The sequence below is a fragment of the Netta rufina genome (genome assembly GCF_964035555.1).
Source record: "Netta rufina genome assembly, chromosome: 19".
NCBI classification, from domain to species: Eukaryota; Metazoa; Chordata; class Aves; order Anseriformes; family Anatidae; genus Netta; species Netta rufina.
The window spans coordinates 8,395,689-8,414,927 of NC_140143.1; the positions used below are offsets into that span (position 1 = coordinate 8,395,689).

Genomic DNA, 19,239 nt, shown 5'->3' on the forward strand with positions numbered 1-19,239 from the left:
CCCACGGGTGACATTGGGAGCACCCAGGGGTGACATCTGGAGGGCACCCACGGGTGCCACCCTCAGCACCCATAGGTGACACCGGGAGCACCCATGGGTGCCACCAGCAGCGGGCGCTCTGCGGGGCGGTCCCCAGCCGGGGGTAACCACGCCCCCTTTTTAGCCACGCCCCCTTCGCCACGCCCACCTCATTAGCATAACTCCGCCCCCTTTGGCCCCGCCCCTCCAGGTGGGGGCGGCGGCGGCCGGGAGCGGCGGCGGCGGGCGCGGGGCGGCGGCGGCGCGGAGGTGAGCGGGGAGCGGGGGTGGGGGCGCACCGTGGAGGGGGGGGGGGGGTCCCGGTGTCCCCGCGGTGTTTCCCTTTCCTTTCCCCTCCCCGAACCCCTCCCCGCTCGGTTCCCGGCCGGCTTCCGCCTCCGCCCCGCTCCGGCGTGCGGGACGGCACCGGGGGGGCACCGGGGGTGGGCACCGGGGGGGGCACCGGGGGGCTCGGGATCCCCCCTCCGGCTCCTTCCCGGCTGGGTCTCGGCCCCCCCGGTCTGGCTCTGAGGGTGGGGGTCACCCCACGGCTCCCCCTCCCCCCCACCCGTGGGTGGCAGCCCCCGGTTGCGCCCCCGCTTGGGGCAGGGAGCCCCCGGCCCCCTCTCCGCCCTAACGGGGCGCAGCGGCGGCTTTTGGGGTTGTTTCGGGGCTCGGAGCCGTGCCCGTGGCAGCACCGGGGTGAAGGGGGGGGGCTGGAGAGGGCTGGCACCGGGCTGGGAGCAGTTCTGGGGAGGTTTAGGGCTTTTTGGAGACTGCTGGGAGCCTGTCCCGGCAGGAGTGCCGCCCGCTGGGGTGCGGGGGGCAGTTTTGGTGTTGGTTTTGGGGGTTTTGTCGAAATGCTGTTGGGCTGCCGAGAGCCCTTTGCGAACAAACCGACCCCACGGGGGCTGTGTGGGGTCACCGAGGGGCTGGGTGCACGGACAGACCCAGGCAGGGCAGTTTTGGGGTGACTCCATGCTGGTTTGGGGCAAAGCCTCGCACCCCATCCCCTTTCCCACCCCCTAAACACCCTCCAACCCCCCCCCCCCCGGACCCAGAGCCCAGCAGAGCCTGGTGCTGTGACCCCACAGGGGGGTCCCCCGGGGGTCTCCACGGGAAGGGGAAGCCGCAGCCCCCGGCCCCGCCGTGGCTCCTCTCCCCGGTCACTCCCGGGGATTTCCAGGCTGAGCTCACCGCGGTGGCACCGAGCCCAGCACCGGGGCTGGGAGCAGCACCCGGCTTCATCCCCATCCTCCTCATCCTCACCCACCCCAGCGCTGGGTGACGCGCACCCAGCTCCCATGGGCGCAGGTGGCGGGGATGCTGCGGGACCCCCCCAGTTTGGGGGAGAGGTAAAAAAGGGGCAGAAAAGCACCCTGGGGATGGATAGGGGGTGGTGGCACCCCGGGTTTGGTGCCCTGGCGTCGCTCTCGGGCGCACGTGGGAGCGCTGGGCATGTGCTGGAGGAACAATGGGGGCGGGCGGGTGCTGGGGGGACCATGTGGGGCTGAAATCCTACAGGGTCATTGGGTTGGTGGGGGCTCACCGCGGGGCGAAGCCCCTCGGGGTGGGCAGGAGGGTCAGGGGAGCTGGGGCTGGGGCCGGTTTTGGGGTTTGGCTGCGATGGATTGGAAGAGGAGCACGGGGCTGGCCTCGGGGTGGGGGGCGTTGTGCCTTGGGGTTGCTCCTGTTTAATTTGGGGACCCCAAATGCGTCCTTTCCTTGGGGTGTCTCCAGCAGAAAGCAGCTGCTCTCCAGGCGGGCTCAGATCCGTGCTGACAGCCAACAAAAAAGGCAAGGAGAGGAGGGGGAGCGGGGGCCACCGGGGCCAGGGGGGGGAGCTGCACGTGCCTTTGCCAGCCGGGCTGTTTGCTGGGCAAAAACCCTCCAAACCTTTTAAATTGAAGCAGAAGCGGGGTCTGGCCTCCACCTGCATCCCAGACCGCAGCTGGACGGACGGACAGACGGCCCCGGGGCCCGCTGCCAGCCCCACGGAGCTGCTGGTGGCTGATTTTGGGGAGCGGGAGCGGGGAGAGCGCGGGCTCTGCGCATAGGGAGCGGGTTACCCCCGGCTGCAGCCTAATTACTTCTCCTACATCTCTAGGAGCCCGTAAGTGATGGGCTGGGAAACTCTCTGGTTATGAAAAGCTTTTTATTTAATGACCTCCAGGCCGGGAGCAGGGAGCCAGGAGCCGGGCTCTTTTGGGAGCGCTCGGGGCTCGGGGTCACGGCCGCTTCCCCAGCTCCGAGCGAGTGCTGAAAGCTGCTCCTCTCCGTGCCAGTGGACATGCAAACCTTGGCGTCCTCGCCCTTTTTCTCACATAATCACTTCAAAAAAGAAAAAAAAAAATACAAACACAAACAAACCCAAGGCGCTTTATTGGCTGCTGCTCTCCTAACGAGGCTTCGGGGTGGGGAATTGGGGAGCGGGGCTGGCACCGACCCCTCCCTCTGCCTGCTCCTGCCCCAAATTCATGCAGCGATGCTGGGGGCTTGTTTTTTTTTTTTTTTGGAGGGGGACCCCAACACCCACCAGCTGAGAGGCCCCCCCGGACCCTTTCTGCACTCGCTTTGCTGTGGGTTTCGCCGCGGGGGCGAGCAGGAGGCTGGTTTTCGCACGGTGCCTCGGTGTCCCCACTTGTGCGATGCCGCAAATGACTCAGAAAACCTCACGGTCTGCAAACCCCCCACTGCTGGTCGGCTCCTCGGGGTGAGTGTCTGCAGCCCCACGCCGGGCTGGCTGCTGTGCCTGGACCCTACAATGTTCCTGCCTGGGTCTGGGCCCTGCACGGTGCAGCCGGGTGCTGCCGTGGGACCTGGGTGGCCCCAGCACCCACAGCGGCCACCCTGCGACACCGGGGGCCAAAGGGAAGGGCTGGGAGCGACCGTCCCTCGGGTGGGAGCTGTGGAAGGTGGCTCAGGAAGGTCCCCAAGCCTTGGGGGTGCCTCCTGTGCACCCCTTGGGTGCGGGCACCCAGCAGGTGGGGAGCCGGGATGGGGGCACCCCCAGGGGCGAAGCATCCCTGGGCAGGGAGGGACGGTGGGGAGAGCGCTGGGAGGAGGAGGAGGAGGAAGGAGAGGAGGAGGAGGAGGAGGAGGAGGAGGGAAGCAGAGCAGCTCTTGGCACCCAAGGGGCTGCAGAGTGTGCTCCTGGCACGCGGCCACGGCGATGGGGCAGGGGGATGCCGGCGAAGAGCACTCGGGGCTTGGTGCTGGGCCAGGGGAAGGGTTTGGCATCTTCCAGCCGTGCTCCCAGGACCGGGATCGATGATGCTCTGCCTCCAGCCCAGCAGGCGAGGAGCAGCAATGTGTGTGTGAGCCCTGCGTGCCCTGCTCGTGCCGCCTTGGATGGGGACGGGCATGGGGTGGGATGGATCGCTCCCCGCCGGGCTTTCCCGTGGGGAGCACGTGCCTTGCGCCGACCTTCCTGGGCGGGTTTGGCCTCGTGGAGTTTGGGAGGGAAGGAAATGAGGCCGAGGAACCGGCTGACGTTCGTCTGCTGAGGCTTTGGGGAAAGGAGGAAGGGTGTGGGGGGCTGGTGGCACACGGCGCAAGCCTTCGGTGGCTGCGCTGAGATAAGCAGCCTGCTCCAGGAGATAGGGAGCTGGTGGCCGAGGGGCTTTGCTCGGGCTCGTTTTGTCGTGCTGGGGGCCCCACCGAGGGCCCGTGGCTCATCTTGTGCACAGGACGAGCCGAGTTCCTGCACGTGGCTGAGCATCGCCTCCTGCTGCCGCCTCCCTGGGGTGCTCAGAGCTGGGGGGGACCCTCAGCAAGCACAGGACCCCCCCTGGGGGGCGTTTTGCCCAGCACGGTGCCGCTCTCGGGTGTCCGGCGCGCTCAGAGCCGTGGAGCAGAGGATTGAGGAAGTCTGTTGGTGCCGGCTGTGCCCTCCCTCGGCGAGCTGCTATCAAAGCCACGGCGTTTTGCAGAACCAGAGGAGGAAACGTCCGCCCCTTGCCCTCTCACACAAAGAATTTCGCCTCGAACAGGGAAGCGAGAGCGAGCCCAGGAACAACCCGCGGCCTCCCCAGCCCTGCCGCGGCGCCGCGTGGGAGCCCCTGAGTTCAGCCCAGCTACCCAGGAACCGAAGCTTCGGGTAACTGAGCAGCTCTCACATAAAAGGGAGCCGGGTTAATTAATCCCAGCAGCGTGGGAAATGTGGGCAGGGTCCATAGAAGAGCCCTGTCCTCGCTTTTTGGGGAGCGCTGACGGGGTGCCCGCGCAGGGCGGACGCGGGGCTGCAGCAATCCCGTGCAAGGGCCGGGGCCGGGCGCACGAAGATCGGTCCCCGGGAGCAGGGACAGGCGCGAGGGGGACGTGTGGCACCCAGGGGTGTCTGCGTGCCCCCACCTCATTGCTGCACGGGACGCCCTGGGATTTTGGGGGCGCGTTGAAGGAACTTTTGGGGAGCAGCCCCCGCGTTGCCGGGCTCGTGCCGCGTTGGCTTATCCAGCGCTGCCCACGGGAGACTTTTGCCCTTTGTTCGTTGGGAAGCCGTTGGCGGCGCCTCAAAGCCTCCACGTACGAGTCGGCCCCGGGCTGGAGCACGAGGAGGAGAGGAGAGGAGTGGGGTGAGTGGGTTTGGGGGGCTCGGTGCCGCGTCCTGCAGCAGCGCCCACCCGCCTCCTTGTCCGGAGCATCTCCGGAGCTGGGAGGCTTCCAGGCAGCCCTCGGGGAAGCCCAGGGGGGGTTTGTGCTGCACCTCCTGCTCCGGGTGGTTGTGCTGCGAGGCTGCGTGGATCTGCTGGAGGCCAGGAAGGAAGGGAAGGACGCTGAGAGGTCTGCGTCGGGGTGGGAAGAGCCCCGGCCGCTTATCGCGGGCGAGTCCTTCCCTTTCCGTGCAGATATCGGCTCCTTCCGAGAATGCTGCCGGGGAAACCTGGCTTTGGGAAGGGCTGGAGAGGGGAGAGAGGGCTGCTCCTGATGGTGGGACTGTCCTCCTGCAGGGCTGCACTGCGGGAAGGTGCCCCTAGCTGGATGCTGGGGCGGGCAGGACGTGCGCACACACCATGGGGATGGGATCCCCATGTTTACTGGTGCCACGTGCCCCCAAGACCACAAATGCCCCCAAAACCACACCTGCCCCCGAGGTGAGCCCCTCGTGGTGGATACCCGGTGTGAGCAGCGGGGCTGCCCTCGCTCCTGGAGCCCAGGGAGCTCCGTGCCCGTGGCAGGAGGAGAGGGAAGCCTGGCGCAGCTTTATCGGCAGCGCGGCCCCGTGGGCCGGCACGCTCTATCTCGGCTGCGTGGTTTTGCTTCCTTCCAGGGCGTGCCGAGCACTTGAAACTCGCCCGGGATGAACAAACCACGCCGGGGTTGCCTCACGTCCTGCCCGGCTTAGGAGAAGGCAGAGGAAAATCGCCCAGGGTTTCCCAATCGCCGTGAGGTGTGCGCCCGGGGAACCTGTCGGGCTCCTGCCCCGCGCGGCCACTCTCGGGTGAGGAGGTTTTGGGTTCGTGCCCGTTGCTCGAGGAGCCCCAAAGGGTTTTCAGGGCTGGTCAAGGGAGGCTGGCTTGGCGTGCTGCCCCTCCCTGGGCAGTGGCAGCCGTGCTGAAGATGGGGATGAAAGCCCCTGGGAGGCAGCGCACATGCCTGCGGTGCTCTGTGGGCACTCGTGCTGCACGCCTGGCTGCCCTGAGCAGCCCCAGCAGCTCCAAATGTCCCCGCAGGCGTCGCTGTCCCCGTGTCAGACTGGGAGCAAAACCCTTTTGGTGTCACATTTTGGCACCGGCGAGTCACCAGCCCTCGGCTGGGGCAGTGTCACGTCCTTCTGTCCCGTGGCTGCGGGCGGGTTTTGTCCCTCTTCCTCCGCCACCACGAGTCCCGTCTGCCAGCCCCGAGGCTTTCCGGCTCCGCTCTGGGGTTTTGCTCATTTGCCTGCGGTGGCGGCGGCGTGCGAGCTCGGATCCATGCCGGGCGTTAATGATTTACCCGGTGCCGGAGGCTGCAGCGAGCTGTGGGGTGGCCGTGGGGTGGCCGTGGGGTGGCTGTGGGGCTGCGGCGGGATCCCGGTGCCTTCCCCGAGTGGCACCCGCGGTTCGAAACCCCGTGGAAATTTCGGGCTGACGACCACGAGCAAGCCCGTGAGCGTTGATGGATGGCCTGAGAGTGCCCATCAGTGATTCAGGGGCACGCCGCTCGCTAATGGGCAGCCGGCCCCGGGCAGGGCTGCCCCGCAGGGGTGTCTCCGGTGCCTCGTAGCGGGGCCGTGCGCGTCGCTGCTGCCTCCGCTGCCCGCTTGGTTTCTGGCTCGGAGACGCCTGGCACAACCCGTGCTGAGGCCGTGCGTGAGCCGCGTCACTTTTTCCACCGCTGGGCGTTTCCTTGGGTCAGCATCTCTCGTGGCTCAGCCCAGGGCCGGGAGCCATCCCCGAGCCTCGCCTGGTTGAGGACTAAATCCTCCTCCCGGTCACCGCTCCGGGTAAATCCTCCACACCCCTCGCCTGCTCTCTGCGGCATCCCCCGTGCGTTTTCCCCTCTCCCTGGAGATCCTTTGCACCCCGAGGTGCTCCCAGGACCCGGCTCCCAGCTCGCAGCACAGCTCAGGCCGTGCTCACAGCTTCCATCCCCCTTGTGGGTCACCCCCCCGGCGGTGTCACCCCCCCTGTCCCCAGCACGCTGCTCACAGCTGTCCCCACGCCGGCGCAGCGTGTCACCTCTCACTTCCCTTTCCTGTCCCTGCTGCTGGCTGCGGACAGACATGGGGGGGGCCACCCCTGTGTCTGGGCTCCCTGGGGACACTGCCATGATTCTGGGGCGAGCGGGACCGTGGCAGTGCCTAAATCCATCTGTCCTGTGGGTTAAGAGGGTGAAGGGCTGAGCTGGTGGCGGCCGGAGCCCTGCTCCTCCTTGCCAGGCTTGCTCCAGGCACGGGCACCGGATCGCCCGTTCTCACGCTGAGCGCGCAGGGCGAGGGCTGTGCCAGCGCTGGGAAGGCTGCTGCGGGTGCCAAACACGTGGGGAACGGGAAAATGTGTTCCCAGCCCCGTCCCAGAGGCTTTGTGCTGGCCCTGGGTGAAGCTCCTGGCACCCCGGGTGCTGTGCTCACCCGTGGGTGCTGCCTGGCACCGTACCGGGGTGGCCGAGGGGACCTCAGCCATCAGAGGCTGCTCCCCTCCTCCCACTGAGTGCTGAATTTTGGGTTAATTCGGCACCATGAAAAGTGCCCCAGGGACTGCAGGTGCCCAGAGGGCTACAACTGCCCGGCCCTGGGTGCACACACGGCAGGAGGAGGACGAGGGGTGCTGGTGGCCACCGCGGTGCCCCGGGGCGCACCCAGCTCCCGCTGCCCGGTCCCCGTCCTTGTCCCTGGCACGTCCCCAGCCCCGGCTCCAGCTCCTCGGGCTCCCCGGAGCCAGCCCTGCCTGCAGCTGGCATCTCGAGCTCATTGCTGGCTGCCCCGGGAGGAAAACAAACAGAGCCTGCAGCTCACCAGAGGGACGGAAAGTTTTGCTTGCTGGGGCTGGACCCGTCTGGCTGGCGCCCTCCCAGCCCCGCAGTCATCAAACACCTCGGCGAGGCGCTTGCATTTCTTCCTTGCTTTTATTTATTTTTTTTTCCACGAGTATCTCGCTCCTTGAGAGCTTTGGCAGGCGGCGGCGGGTGAGAAATCCCCTCCTGGTGGCCCAGTGACAAGCGGAGCGAGGTGCGTGGTGGCGGCGGGCGGCGTTTCCTCGCCCCGTGCCAGCGGCTGCAGCGGCTCCCCGATGTCCTGCGGCCACCCCAAACCCAGCCCAGGGGAGGTGTGGGTTTGTGGCCGTGTCCCGCAGCGTCCTGCCCTGCTGTTCGCACCCAGCAGATCCCCAGGGAGCGTCCCCACGCTCCCGTTGGCCTCACCCCTGGCTGCTTTCACAGCTCCATCCCCAAAAGCTGTGGCTCTTCGCCCTCCCGGCAAGGAGCAGCCAACCCCAGCCCTTCCCCTCCTGCTGCCGGCGGTTCCTGCGGCCCCGACCCTTTCTCACCTCTCTTTTTTCTTGCAGCATCTCCCCCGCCAGGCAGAGCAGGAGCCCGGCTGTGCCCTGGGGCTGCCTTGCATGAAGGACAGAGGGGGAGGAAGGAGGAGGCCACCACCGGCGTCCGCCCTCGAGCCGCACCGCGTGGGATCCCTGCCACTCTTATGAGGTCAGGACATGGCGGTGGGGCAGCCTTTCGGGTGGCACCCAGCACTCCCCCTGCCACGCACACCTCTCCGTGTCCTCGGCACCTCTCCCCATCCTCACCCTGCCCCAAAAACTCTGTGGGAGGCCAGCACCAATTTTAAGCCCTGCGCACCGGGCTGGCGCTGGCGGAGGCTGGTGGCTGCCCTCTAGTGCCAGCCTCCTCGGGCGGCCCCATGGAGCTGCTCCCGTGGGGACACCACGATCCTAAGGCCGGGCTTTGCAGGGTGGTGGCGAGCAGCAGCCCCACAGGAGCAGAACGAGTTATGGGGCCGCACGGCCAGGCTGGTGGTTGGGGTCCTGGGTGGAGAGGGGCCAGGGCAGAGGTACCCTGGGGTTGGGGTCCCTCCCCGAGGTCCCTCTCCTGCCTCCCCGAGGTCCTTCTGTGCCAGGCAGGGGATGCTCGTGAGCAGGGGGACGTGCACGGGTCCCCTCGGGGCTGGCACGTGGCCGGGCAGGACGGGGAGAGGCCACGGGGCTGTGCTGGGAGCCCCATGGTCCCTAATAGGATCTGGGACTCGCTCCCTGGTGCTGGGATGGATTTACCTCTCCCTGCTGACCCATGAGGCTCTGCCCGGTGTAGCCGGGCTGTGGGGACCCTCGGGAGGGGATTGCTCCAAGGTTCAGCCACCTTCTGGCTGCTAAACCTCCCGCTCCCTGCACGGGGAGGATTTCATCTGCTCTGCTTCAGCCCAGAGCCTGGCGTGCGCACGCAGATGCCAGAGGGGAGCGCTGGGCACCCCGTGTCCAACAGGGTGCCCGTGCGTTCCTCCGTCTCTTTACAACACGTGAAAAGCAAGCGTGGGCTCCTGAGATGTTGGGGAAGGGCCAAACAGGTCTCCTGCCTGGAAAGGGAAGGGAACCAGGGGGCGAAATGCTGCTGATGGCGGTGCAAAGCCCTGGTCCCCCCCCAGATGAGAGGAGAGCAACCGCGCGTCCTTCCCGGCAAGGAGGGGAAGCGCCCGCAGAGCCTGTAATGGGGTTTTGGCCGCCCTCTGGGGGGCAAAACCCTATTGCTGGTCAGTGCTCTGCCCACATCTCCGGCACGCTGCGCTCACCCTGCGTGGTGGGGAGGAGGGGACGCGGCGCGTGGCCGCGGGCGCCTCCCCAAATCGCCGACTCCCCGCTCCCTCCCTCGCAGCCTGCCGCCCGCCGCCCGCCCGAGATGTCCTCCAGCGACAAGAACGGGGGCAGCCGCTCCGGCAGCAGCCGCCTGCAGAGCAAGAAGCCCCCCAACCTCTCCATCGTCATCCCCCCCAGGGAGGCAGAAGAGGACGGCGCCCGCAAGGAGGTGAGCAGCCGCGAGCTCCGGGGGCACCCGTCCCGGGGGCACCCATCCCGGGGGCACCCGTCCCCACCACCCCGTGCTCCGTTCCTGACGCTCTGCGTTGCCTCCCAGCCCACCAAGGTCCCCATCTACCGCAAGAGCAAGAGCCTGCAGGAGCCCCGCTCGAAGGCATGCGACGGCTCGGAGCGGCGGCCGGGCTTTCGCCGTCAGACCTCCCTGTCCCAGAGCATCCGCAAGTGAGGGTTTTTTGGGGGGGCATTGGGGGCGGCTGGGTGCCAGGGAGGGGGATCCAGAGGGAAATCCTGGAGGGGTTTTGTGTGGCTCAGCCCTGGGAATGATCCCATGGGGGAAATTTGGGGTTGGGAAAAGGTCCTGGTGTGGTGTCTGCCATGGTGCCAAATGGAGCTCCCCTCTGGGGGCACCCCGACACCAGCAGCCCCCCCTGCAACAGCCCCCAGAGCCAGGTCTGTAGCGTGCCCTGCTCCGTGCCGGGCTGAGCCTCCCGACCCCAAATCCCCGTATTGAGGGCAGGGTGGGGGATGTGGCACCTCGGGGTGGGGTCCCTGTGGGTGTGACGGGCGCATCCCTCGCGCGGCCAGGGGCACGGCCGAGTGGTTCGGCGTCAGCAGCGACTGGGAGGGGAAGCGGCAGCACTGGCAGCGCAGGAGCCTGCAGCACTGCAGCATGAGGTACGGCAAGCTGAAGGCCGCCTATCGCGACATGGAGCTGCCCAGCCAGGAGGCGCCTTCCTTCCAAGGCACCGAGTCACCCAAACCGGCCAAAATGCCCAAGGTAGAGCTCGGGGAGGGGGCTCCGGGGAGGGGTGCGCGGGGACCCGCTGCCTCCCCGCGTGCCCACGCCTCCCTCCCCGCTGCAGATCGTGGACCCTCTGGCCAGGGGCCGTCCCTTCCGCCACCCCGACGAGACCGACCGGCCCCACACGCCCCACCACGTCCTGCCCCCCCTCACCCCCGGCGTGGCGTCCTTGGCCTCCTTCAACAGCGCCCGCTCCGGCTACGGCCGCCTGCCGAGGAGGAAGAGGGAGTCGGTGGCTCACATGAGCTTCAGGGCGGCCGCCGCGCTTCTCCGCGTGAGTTTTTGGGGCACGGGGGGGTCTTCTCAGCTCGTTTGTCAGCTCGTTCCCTCCCCTCTCATCTTCGTTTCTTGGCTTTTTGCTCTGCTGTCGCGCCCCGCTGCAGGTTTGAGGGGGAAGGGTGCTTTTTTTGTTTCATTTATTCATTTATTCATTTATTTATTATAACCTGAACTCTGCTTAAAAAGAGAAGTCCGGGTGAAAGCTCTGCCAGCGGGGTGGCACTGCCTTGCGTGGCATCCCCCCAAAAAAAAGCACAAAAACCACATCTCTTGAGTCTCACCGCAGACCTTTTGCTGCAGGGGACCCCGAAGGGGGCCTGTGGGGCTTTGGGGTGTCCATGACAAGCCCTGGGCGCTGCGGGAAGCCTGAGGGCTCCCTGTTTCTGACCCCCCCCTTTGCTCCCCCCTCGCCGCCGCAGGGACGCTCGGCCCTGGAGCCGCTGGCTCAGAAGCAGAGGAGCAACAAGAGGAGCTTCGTGTACCCCAGCTTCATGGACGAGGACGTGGTGGATGCGGCCGATACCCTGGACTCCTCCTTCTTCAGTAAGGCAAGCGCAGTTCCACGCCGGCCCCCGGATTTTGGGGGGTCCCCACGCCCCTTAGGGGGGGGCTGAATGCGGGGCAGGGCGCTGGTGGGGCTGGGGGCTCGCTGCCACCCGCCTGGCTGCTGGGAGCGTGGCTGTCCCGTCCTGTTATGGGGATTTGGGGTCAGCTTGTGACCCAAATGGGGTTCTGGGTGTATTTAGGGTATGGAGGGACCCCAGTGTGGGTGCTTAGCCCTGTCCTGGGAGCTTGGGGCACCGGTGGCTGCCGTGCCCAGCGCTGGGAGCCCTGGGCTTGGTGATGCTCCTCGGTGCAGGGAGGGCACGACGCCGTCATTGTGGGGCCATGCCAGCCCCCATAAGGTGCAGCCAGGGGGATATCCGCGGGGATCACCCTTTTTTCCGGGCTCCGCAGCCATGTCAAGCCCGACTGGGTGCTTTGCTCCACGCTGGAGGCCTCTCACCCACCGCACGTGCCCCTTGCAGATGGACCTGCACGACGAGACCTACTCCATGCCCGACGACGTCTTCGAGTCGCCGCCTCTCTCCGCCACCTACCTGCGCATGCACTCGGTGGGCGAGGACGCCAGGGCGTCCCCCGACGGCGAGCAGCCCCCTCTGTGAGTACCAACCCCCCCGGCACTGTCACAGCGATGTCCCCACAGCAGGGACAGGGTGGGGACAAAGGGATTCCCCTAACCTTTACCCTCCCGGCTCGGGGTGGGTTATCCGCGGGGTTTCTCCTCTCCCCAGGCGCGAAGGTGCCCGGCTCGCCGCATCCTCCGCTGTCAGTGCTCCCCGGAGGGGCAGGCGCATCGCTTCCAAGGTGAAGCACTTCGCCTTCGACCGCAAGAAGCGCTACTACGGGCTGGGGGTGGTGGGCAAGTGGCTGAACAGGACGTACCGCCGCAGCCTCAGCAGCATCGTGCAGTCGCAGCTGGAGAACACCGACAGCCACCGGTGAGGGGCCCGGCTCCCTGGGGCTCCCTCCCCAGGAGGCACTGGGCTAGCATCCCAGTGCCCAACCGTCCCGGTTTGGGGTCCGTGACCCCGTCCCCGTTGCTCCTCAGGCCGTATTTCACCTACTGGATCACCTTTGTGCACATCCTCATCACCTTGCTGGTCATCGGCACCTACGGCATCGCTCCCATCGGCTTCACCCAGCACGTGACGACAGAGTTAGTAAGTTTAAGAGCTACCTGCCTGGCTGGCCCCAAAATGTCACCCCAGGAGCTGCTGGGGGAGCCAGCCTGGTGCTCAGCAGGCACCTTGCAGAGGGGTGAGGGATGCAGCTGGCTCGAGCAGGAGGGTCAAGCAGGCGTCAGCCTTCCCGAGGGGACTGTGATCGGGGGGACAAAGCGGGGCTCAGCCCCTGCAGGAGGTGGCACCGGGGCAGGATGTGTCCCCCCCGCAGCCGGCTGTGTGACCCTGGCCTCGCTCGGCAGGTGCTGAGGAACAAAGGCGTGTATGAAAGCGTCAAGTACATCCAGCAGGAAAACTTCTGGATCGGGCCCAGCTCGGTAAGAGGGCGGCCAGGAGATCGGTGCTCACCCAGCCTGAGGCTCTGCCCTCCACCCAGAGCCGAGGGGAGGGGTCCTCAGGGTTCTCCCTTCTCCTCTCCCCCAGCCACATGGCAGCAACCCTTGTCCCAGCCTGCTGCCTGGTCCCCCCCATGTCCCTCTGGGCACCTCCTGCTGCTCCTGGCGCTGCAGCATCGCCGTGGGGTGCTGGGGGAGACCGGGTCCCTGCCCACCTTCCATCCTCTGGGGGTCCTGGGGGGCAGCTGCTGGCAGGGGAGGTGGGAGCACCCCCCGGAGCACCCCCCGGAGCACCCCCTGGAGCACCCCTTCCCTCCAGATCGACCTGATCCACCTGGGGGCCAAGTTCTCGCCCTGCATCCGCAAGGACCGGCAGGTGGAGCGCCTCATCCAGCGCCAGCGGGACCGGGAGCGTGGCTCCGGCTGCTGCGTGCAGAACGACAACTCGGGCTGCATCCAGACGCTGCCACAGGACTGCTCGGTGCGTGCCGCGGGCAGGGGGCAGGGTGTGTGCAGGGACAGCAGTGCCCGCGTGCCTGAGCCTCTCCGTCCCCGCAGGAGACGCTGGCGACGTTCATCAAGTGGCCGGGCACCAAAGCGCCAACCATGGGCTCGGGCGAGAGAAGGACATCAGGGGCCGTGTGTCACCAGGATCCCAGGTAAAAGGGGTGTTTGGGGAGAGGTGGTGGCCTGGAAGCGTGCAGGGTGCATGGTGGGGGCTTCCTGGGGCCAGGTTTCCAGCTTGGATGCCTCGAGGTCACCTCTCCAAGGGGCTGGTGGCTCTCGCGCACCGTAGGAAGGCTCTCGCTGGCACAAGGAAGCTTGCAGGGGGTGGCTGCAGGTCCTGTGCCTGGGGGGGCTTCAAGTCAGGGGCAGGGCGGTGCTGGGGGAGACCCTCAGCGACCCCCACGTCCTCCTCCTGCCACCAGGACGTGCGAGGAGCCAGCCTCGAACCCTCCTCACGTGTGGCCGGACGATATCACCAAGTGGCCGGTAAGAGCCCGCCGGGGGGACCTCCACGAGGGGACCTCCACAGGAGGCTGGTGGCCTCCAGCGGGGCACAGGGGGCTGCAGGAGGCCTTGGAGCAACCCCCCCACTTCGGCTCCTCTCCCTCCCATGCTCAGATCTGCACCTACGAGACCAAAACCAACCACACGGGCTTGGCGCACATGGACTGCCAGATCAAGGGGCGGCCCTGCTGCATCGGCACCAAGGGCAGGTGGGCTGCGGGCACCGCGGCTGGGATGGGCTCCGGGCACCTCCTGGTACCCCGAGCTGTGCCGGGGAGGGAGAGGGAGGCCGTGGGGCCCTTGGGGTGGGATGTGGTGGATGTGGTGGGTGCGGGATGCCCGGACGGGTGCGGGGAGTGCGCCCTGCCCCGAGCGAGCCCGCTGCCCGCCCTGTGCCCAGCTGCGAGATCACGACGCGGGAGTACTGCGAGTTCATGCACGGCTACTTCCACGAGGAGGCAACGCTCTGCTCGCAGGTGAGAGGGGCCGGCGGGGGGCTCGGGGCTCGAGGGATCGGTGTGAGGCGGGGGGATGCAGGTCCGGCGTAGGAGGAAACCCAGGGCTGCAGCCATTGCAGCAGTGCCCCTGTAAGGGCACCTCCCGGGCAGAAAACCAATTTCTGGGGCACTGGAGGTGCTGGGGTGCTCCCTCCCCAGCACCCAGGCTGTCGGGGTGCCCTCCATCCTCCGGGGTCCCTTCCCTGCCTGGCAGCCCGTCCTTGGCTCCCCGTGGTGCGGGGCTGGGGGCTGAGCTCGTGGCACCCCCCAAACCCCCCCTGCCCTTCCAGGTGCACTGCCTGGATGAAGTCTGCGGCCTCCTGCCCTTCCTCAACCCGGAGGTCCCCGACCAGTTCTACCGCCTGTGGCTGTCCCTGTTCCTGCACGCGGGGTGAGTGGCAGCCCCACACCTTTAGGACGGGGCCGTGGGGTGATCGGGGACCCCAGCACCCTTCGGCACGGGCTGGGAGGGACGAGGGGAGGAACACCCCCAAATTATGGCACCGGAGGGTGCTTTGTGGGGTGCCCCGTGTCCCCAGGGGCCAGGGTTTAACGCAGGGCCTCTTCCCCCCAGCATCATCCACTGCCTGGTGTCGGTGACTTTCCAGATGACGGTGCTGCGGGACCTGGAGAAGCTGGCGGGCTGGCATCGCATCTCCATCATCTTCATCCTCAGCGGCATCACGGGCAACCTGGCCAGTGCCATCTTCCTGCCCTACCGCGCAGAGGTGAGGGGTTTGCAGGGCTGGGGGGGGCTCTTGTAACACCAACCCCTCCCCCAAAACCAGCCCTGGGTTTTGGGACCTTGCTGGGCGCTGAGCAAACGTGCTTGCGGCCAGGGATTGTGAGCACAAAGCATCACCAAAAAAAAACAAAAAAAAAAGCCATCACCAAAAGCCCATTTAACTCGCCGGGGATAAAAAGGGGGGTTTTTAATCAAAAAAATCCCGGAGGGAGGTTTGGGGAGGGGGCTGCAGTGCCTAGCACGGAGGGGAGGGGGGTCCGTGCCCCACGTGTGGGGTGGTGAGAGCCACATGTCCCCACGTGTCGGTGTGCGTGCGGGCGGGCAGATGGCTAATCTGCCTGCGGGTTTAGAGGGGATCACGCAGAGCGCCCTAAATCCGCCCCGCTGGGGCCGGGGGCTGTAGTGTGGGAGGGGGACGGGGGTGTTTCACGGAAGGGAATGGTCCCTGGGGACACGGGGAGGTGGCGGGGTGATGTCCCCGTCCCTGAGCGTCCCGCCCCGTCCCCCAGGTGGGTCCCGCCGGGTCGCAGTTCGGCCTGCTGGCCTGCCTCTTCGTGGAGCTCTTCCAGAGCTGGCAGGTGCTGGAGAAGCCCTGGAAAGCCTTCCTCAACCTCTCCGGCATCGTCCTCTTCCTCTTCGTCTGCGGGCTCCTGCCCTGGATCGACAACATCGCCCACCTCTTCGGCTTCCTCAGCGGCCTCCTCCTCTCCTTCGCCTTCCTGCCCTACATCACCTTCGGCACGGGGGACAAGTACCGCAAGCGGGCCATGATCATCGTGTCCCTGCTGGTCTTCGTGGGGCTCTTCGCCTCGCTGGTGGTCTGGCTCTACGTCTACCCCATCAACTGGCGCTGGATCGAGTACCTCACCTGCCTGCCCTTCACCAGCAAGTTCTGCGAGAAGTACGAGCTGGAGCAGGTCCTGCACTGACCCCCCCCCCCCCCCCAAAACCCCGGGGGGACGCCGCAGCCCTGGCACGGCCGGGCCGTCACCGCGGGGGGCTCGGGGAGCTGTGGGGTGAGGATGGGGTCGGGTGGGAGCCGTGGTGCCCCCCCCATCCCGCCCCGTGGTGCCGCTCATACTGTGAACACAACCCCCTGTTTGTAGGGGGGCGTATTTGGGTTTTTTACCCGTGTCTCAGGGGTGCCTCGGGGACCCCCTGGGGGCTCTGTGGCTGCGCTCTGGCTCGGCCCAGCCCTTTTTCCCCCCCGACCCGTTCCAGTGGGATTTGGACCCACCCTCCCCCCTCCTCCAGCAGCTCCTGCCTTGTCAGCCTTAGGATTTTTTAATTTCGGGGGTGTTTTTTTCTCAACGCAAGATTGAGCTGCGAGGGGGAGCCCTGATGGTTTTCCCCAGCTGCGGGCTCCCTGGAGCTTCGGCCCCACGCTGCTCGGAGCTGAGGTTTGAAGTATTTTTCTCCCACTTTTGTGCCTGCTGCTCAGCTCCCAGGGCCTCGGGAGGAGGCTCGTGCTTCTCCAAGCGGGCTCCTCTTGGAGCAGGGTGGGTTTTTTCAGCTCCTTCTGAAGCCCGGGCAGGGCTCGGCTGAGCGCGGACCCCTTGGGGACACCCCTGCTGCTGCCCCGGGTCCCCGGTGCCACCTCCTGTCCCCCTCCCAGGTGCGGGGACCTGGGTACCTGGGTGGCTCCTCGGCGCTGGTGGGTGACAGCGCCGGAGGACGGGGACAGAGCCAATTCCCCAGCGGGACGAGCACCCAAATTTTGGGGGCTCGGCTCCGTGAGCCCCCCCCCAGTGGTGCCTGCACCCCTGCTCCGCCGCGGGCCGGCCGCAGCCCCGCTCCTCCTCCCAAAGGCAGGCTCCTCGCCTCCTCGGTCTCTTTTTGATACTTTTTTAGAAGCCGTGTTTTGTTCGGGGTTTGTTTTTTTTCCCCCCTTAATAAATTTCTACCTGTATTTAATGAGACGCACGGGGCCTCGTCTCCCTCGGCGCTTTTAGGGGGTTTGGGTGGTTTCGGCAATGTTCGTTGTAGGGTGGGGAGGAGGTGGGATTGCCGGGGGCTGTCCCTGCCCTGCAGGGTGAGCACAGTGCCCTGTATCCCCCAAAATCCCTCCTGGGGCAGTGGCAGGGTTTTCAGGACAGTTTCTTGCAGCAAAAGGGGAAGCAAAGCGACCCACAGAGCCTCCGGGTGCTGTCCAAGCCCCAAACCTCCATCCCCCCTTCCATCAGATGCCCCGGGGTGGGTGGATCTGCCCCCCCTTGGAGCTGAGGCACCCCACAAGGTGCCGGCTGGTTCCCACCCGTGTGTGCCGAGCGGTGACGCTCGGAGCTGGGGACAAACACACCCGAGCTGCGTAGAAAACAACCGCTGTGGCTTTATTTGCTGCTTCACGACAGACCAAGGCATTTGCAGGAGGATTTTCCTGGGAAGGGGATGTGTCTGCGTGCAGGACCAGCCCTGTGGGGAGGCTCTTGGGTGCAGGACTCAGGGTGGCCGTGGGCAGGGGGACACCCCCAGGGGTGGCTGCGGGGACCCTGCCTGCTCCGGGGGTGCTTGGGGAGGGCTTGGCCCCCTCTTGGGATCGTTTGTGGGGTTGGCGTGAGCGGGAGGGCGCTGGGAGAGGGGCGCCAGGCTGGGGGCTCATGTATTTTTATAGGGTCTCAGCTTTTCCCGGGCCGTGCCACCCCCATGGGCTCCCCTTGGCAGCCCCAGCTGAAGAGGAGACCCGTGGGTTTGGTGCGTGCAGCGGGACCGGGCTGGGTTTTTGTGCCCCCAACCCTACAGGAGGTGTCGGTGGCACACGGGGCCGGGCTCATCCCCTGGCCAAAAGGCAGACGTGTCAGCAGGGAGCGTGCCCAGCGGGGGGAAAAACCGAGAAAAACGCCTCGCAGCCTCCCTCCGTCTTCCTCCCCGGGTTGGGGGCTCAGCAGCCGCTGTTCCTGCGCATGAAGGCATGGCCCCGCACGGCGTGCTGCATCTCGGTGAAGGCCAGGGCCCCCACCGTCACCTGGCAGGGCCCCAGCGCCTGGAAGCCGCACTTCTCGTAGAAGGGCACCAGGAAATCCTCGCACATCAGCAGGGCGCGCCGGGCGAAGGGCAGGCAGCGCAGGTACTGCAGGTAGCGCCACAGCAGGATGGAGCCCTTGCCCTGCTGCCGGCAGGCGCGGTGCACGGCCAGCACGTGGATGTGCACCGCCGTGCCCCGCGGCTTGTGCAGGGTCAGCGCCGCCTGCGGGGAGGGAACGGGGCTGTTAGCAGGGCCGAGGATGCCGAGGATTTATTTTTTTTTGCCTTCCCTAAAAGATTTGGCCCATCTGCTTCCACGTGGTTTAATTAAAGCCATTGTCCCCCTACCCCTGAGGTGTCACGCAGCCGGTGCCATCCACCCCGTGGCTCCCTGCTCGGTGCCATCCCCGCTCGCCCACCCCCTGCCATCCCCGCAGGCTTTTTAGTTTTGATTTCCCCCATGCTGGGCACCCCCCGGTTCCCTGCTCGCAGTCCCCAGGCTCTCGTGCTGCCTCCCCCAGCGCCCGCAGGGCAGCTCCTACCTGGCTGAGCCTGTCCTGGTCCCAGAGGGAGCCGATGATGAAGGCCACCAGCCGCCCTTCCTCGAACCAGCCGAGGGACAGCTCGGGGCACAGCGTCAGGAAGTGGCGGATCTCATCCAGGTGGAGCGGGCAGTCCCCGGACACCGAGATGAAGGCTGCAAGGGGGGGGCGGGCGGTGAGCACGGCGAGGGGCCGGGGGGCACCGGGAGCACCCCAAGTGGGAAGGGGAGGGTGGGGGGGAAAAAGGCAGCCCCTTCCCCTTACCTTCTCGCTCGATCTCGAACACGCTGATGGCATCCTCGGGGCTGAGGCAGCGGAACTCGCTGGCGGGCAGCGTGTGGCGGCGCTGGCGCCCGGGCGAATTTTGGGGGCACCGCAAGCGAGCGGGCTGGAGGAAAGGCGAGGAGGTGCTGAGCACCGGCATCCTGCTCCCCTCCCGGCGCGCGGCGGCGTTTTTATTTTGGGGGCAGCCTCCGTCAGCTCCGGCCCCGGCGGCGTCACGGCTGCCTTTATCTCAGCCAATCTCCTCCGGAGCTCTTAGCCGCCGAAAATACCTGTTGATGGCGCGCGGGATTAGGCTGCTTGCCATCCTGATGTGTGTGTGTATCGGGGTACGCAGGAAATACCCACCCTGCTGCCCCCCCGCTGCTGCTGGGCCGTGCCTGGAGCTGGCACCAGATGTGGCCGCGGCGAACATCCAGCCTCGGGGACGGGGACGGGGCTGGGGGACAGAGTTTGGGGTGTGCAGGCGGAGGCAGCCTGCTCTGCTGGGGTTTTATTCCCCTTCCCGGCTCGCTCAGTGATGTGGTTTAGCCCCTGTTGGGTTGTGGCCGTGCTGGAAAA

At 66.8% G+C, this 19,239-nt stretch overlaps 2 protein-coding genes across 6 annotated transcripts; one reads left to right on the forward strand and one right to left on the reverse strand.

Moving 5' to 3' along the window:
* Positions 1 to 225: 225 nt before the first annotated feature.
* On the forward strand, positions 226 to 16,812 carry RHBDF2 (rhomboid 5 homolog 2). Of its 5 annotated transcripts, XM_084298380.1 has the most exons (19): positions 226 to 288; positions 8,001 to 8,142; positions 9,319 to 9,468; positions 9,577 to 9,701; positions 10,065 to 10,257; positions 10,343 to 10,555; positions 10,980 to 11,108; positions 11,589 to 11,722; positions 11,856 to 12,062; positions 12,173 to 12,284; positions 12,548 to 12,622; positions 12,960 to 13,121; positions 13,199 to 13,299; positions 13,570 to 13,633; positions 13,766 to 13,860; positions 14,052 to 14,127; positions 14,439 to 14,539; positions 14,723 to 14,876; positions 15,403 to 16,812. In XM_084298380.1, the coding sequence occupies exons 3-19, from the start codon at positions 9,343 to 9,345 to the stop codon at positions 15,820 to 15,822; spliced, it is 2,487 nt and encodes an 828-aa protein (XP_084154506.1). In that variant the 5' UTR covers positions 226 to 288; positions 8,001 to 8,142; positions 9,319 to 9,342; the 3' UTR covers positions 15,823 to 16,812. The 5 variants fall into 5 exon arrangements, with proteins under 5 accessions (XP_084154506.1, XP_084154502.1, XP_084154505.1 ...); XM_084298376.1 differs by having other exon boundaries at positions 9,319 to 9,701; XM_084298379.1 differs by having other exon boundaries at positions 9,319 to 9,701; positions 10,980 to 11,103; positions 12,173 to 12,280.
* Positions 16,813 to 17,771: 959 nt separating this feature from the next.
* Positions 17,772 to 18,820, reverse strand: AANAT (aralkylamine N-acetyltransferase; the record flags this gene model as incomplete). The annotated part of the gene is made up of 3 exons (XM_084298293.1): positions 17,772 to 18,077; positions 18,397 to 18,551; positions 18,661 to 18,820. The coding sequence occupies 3 exons, from the start codon at positions 18,818 to 18,820 to the stop codon at positions 17,772 to 17,774; spliced, it is 621 nt and encodes a 206-aa protein (XP_084154419.1).
* Positions 18,821 to 19,239: the final 419 nt, after the last annotated feature.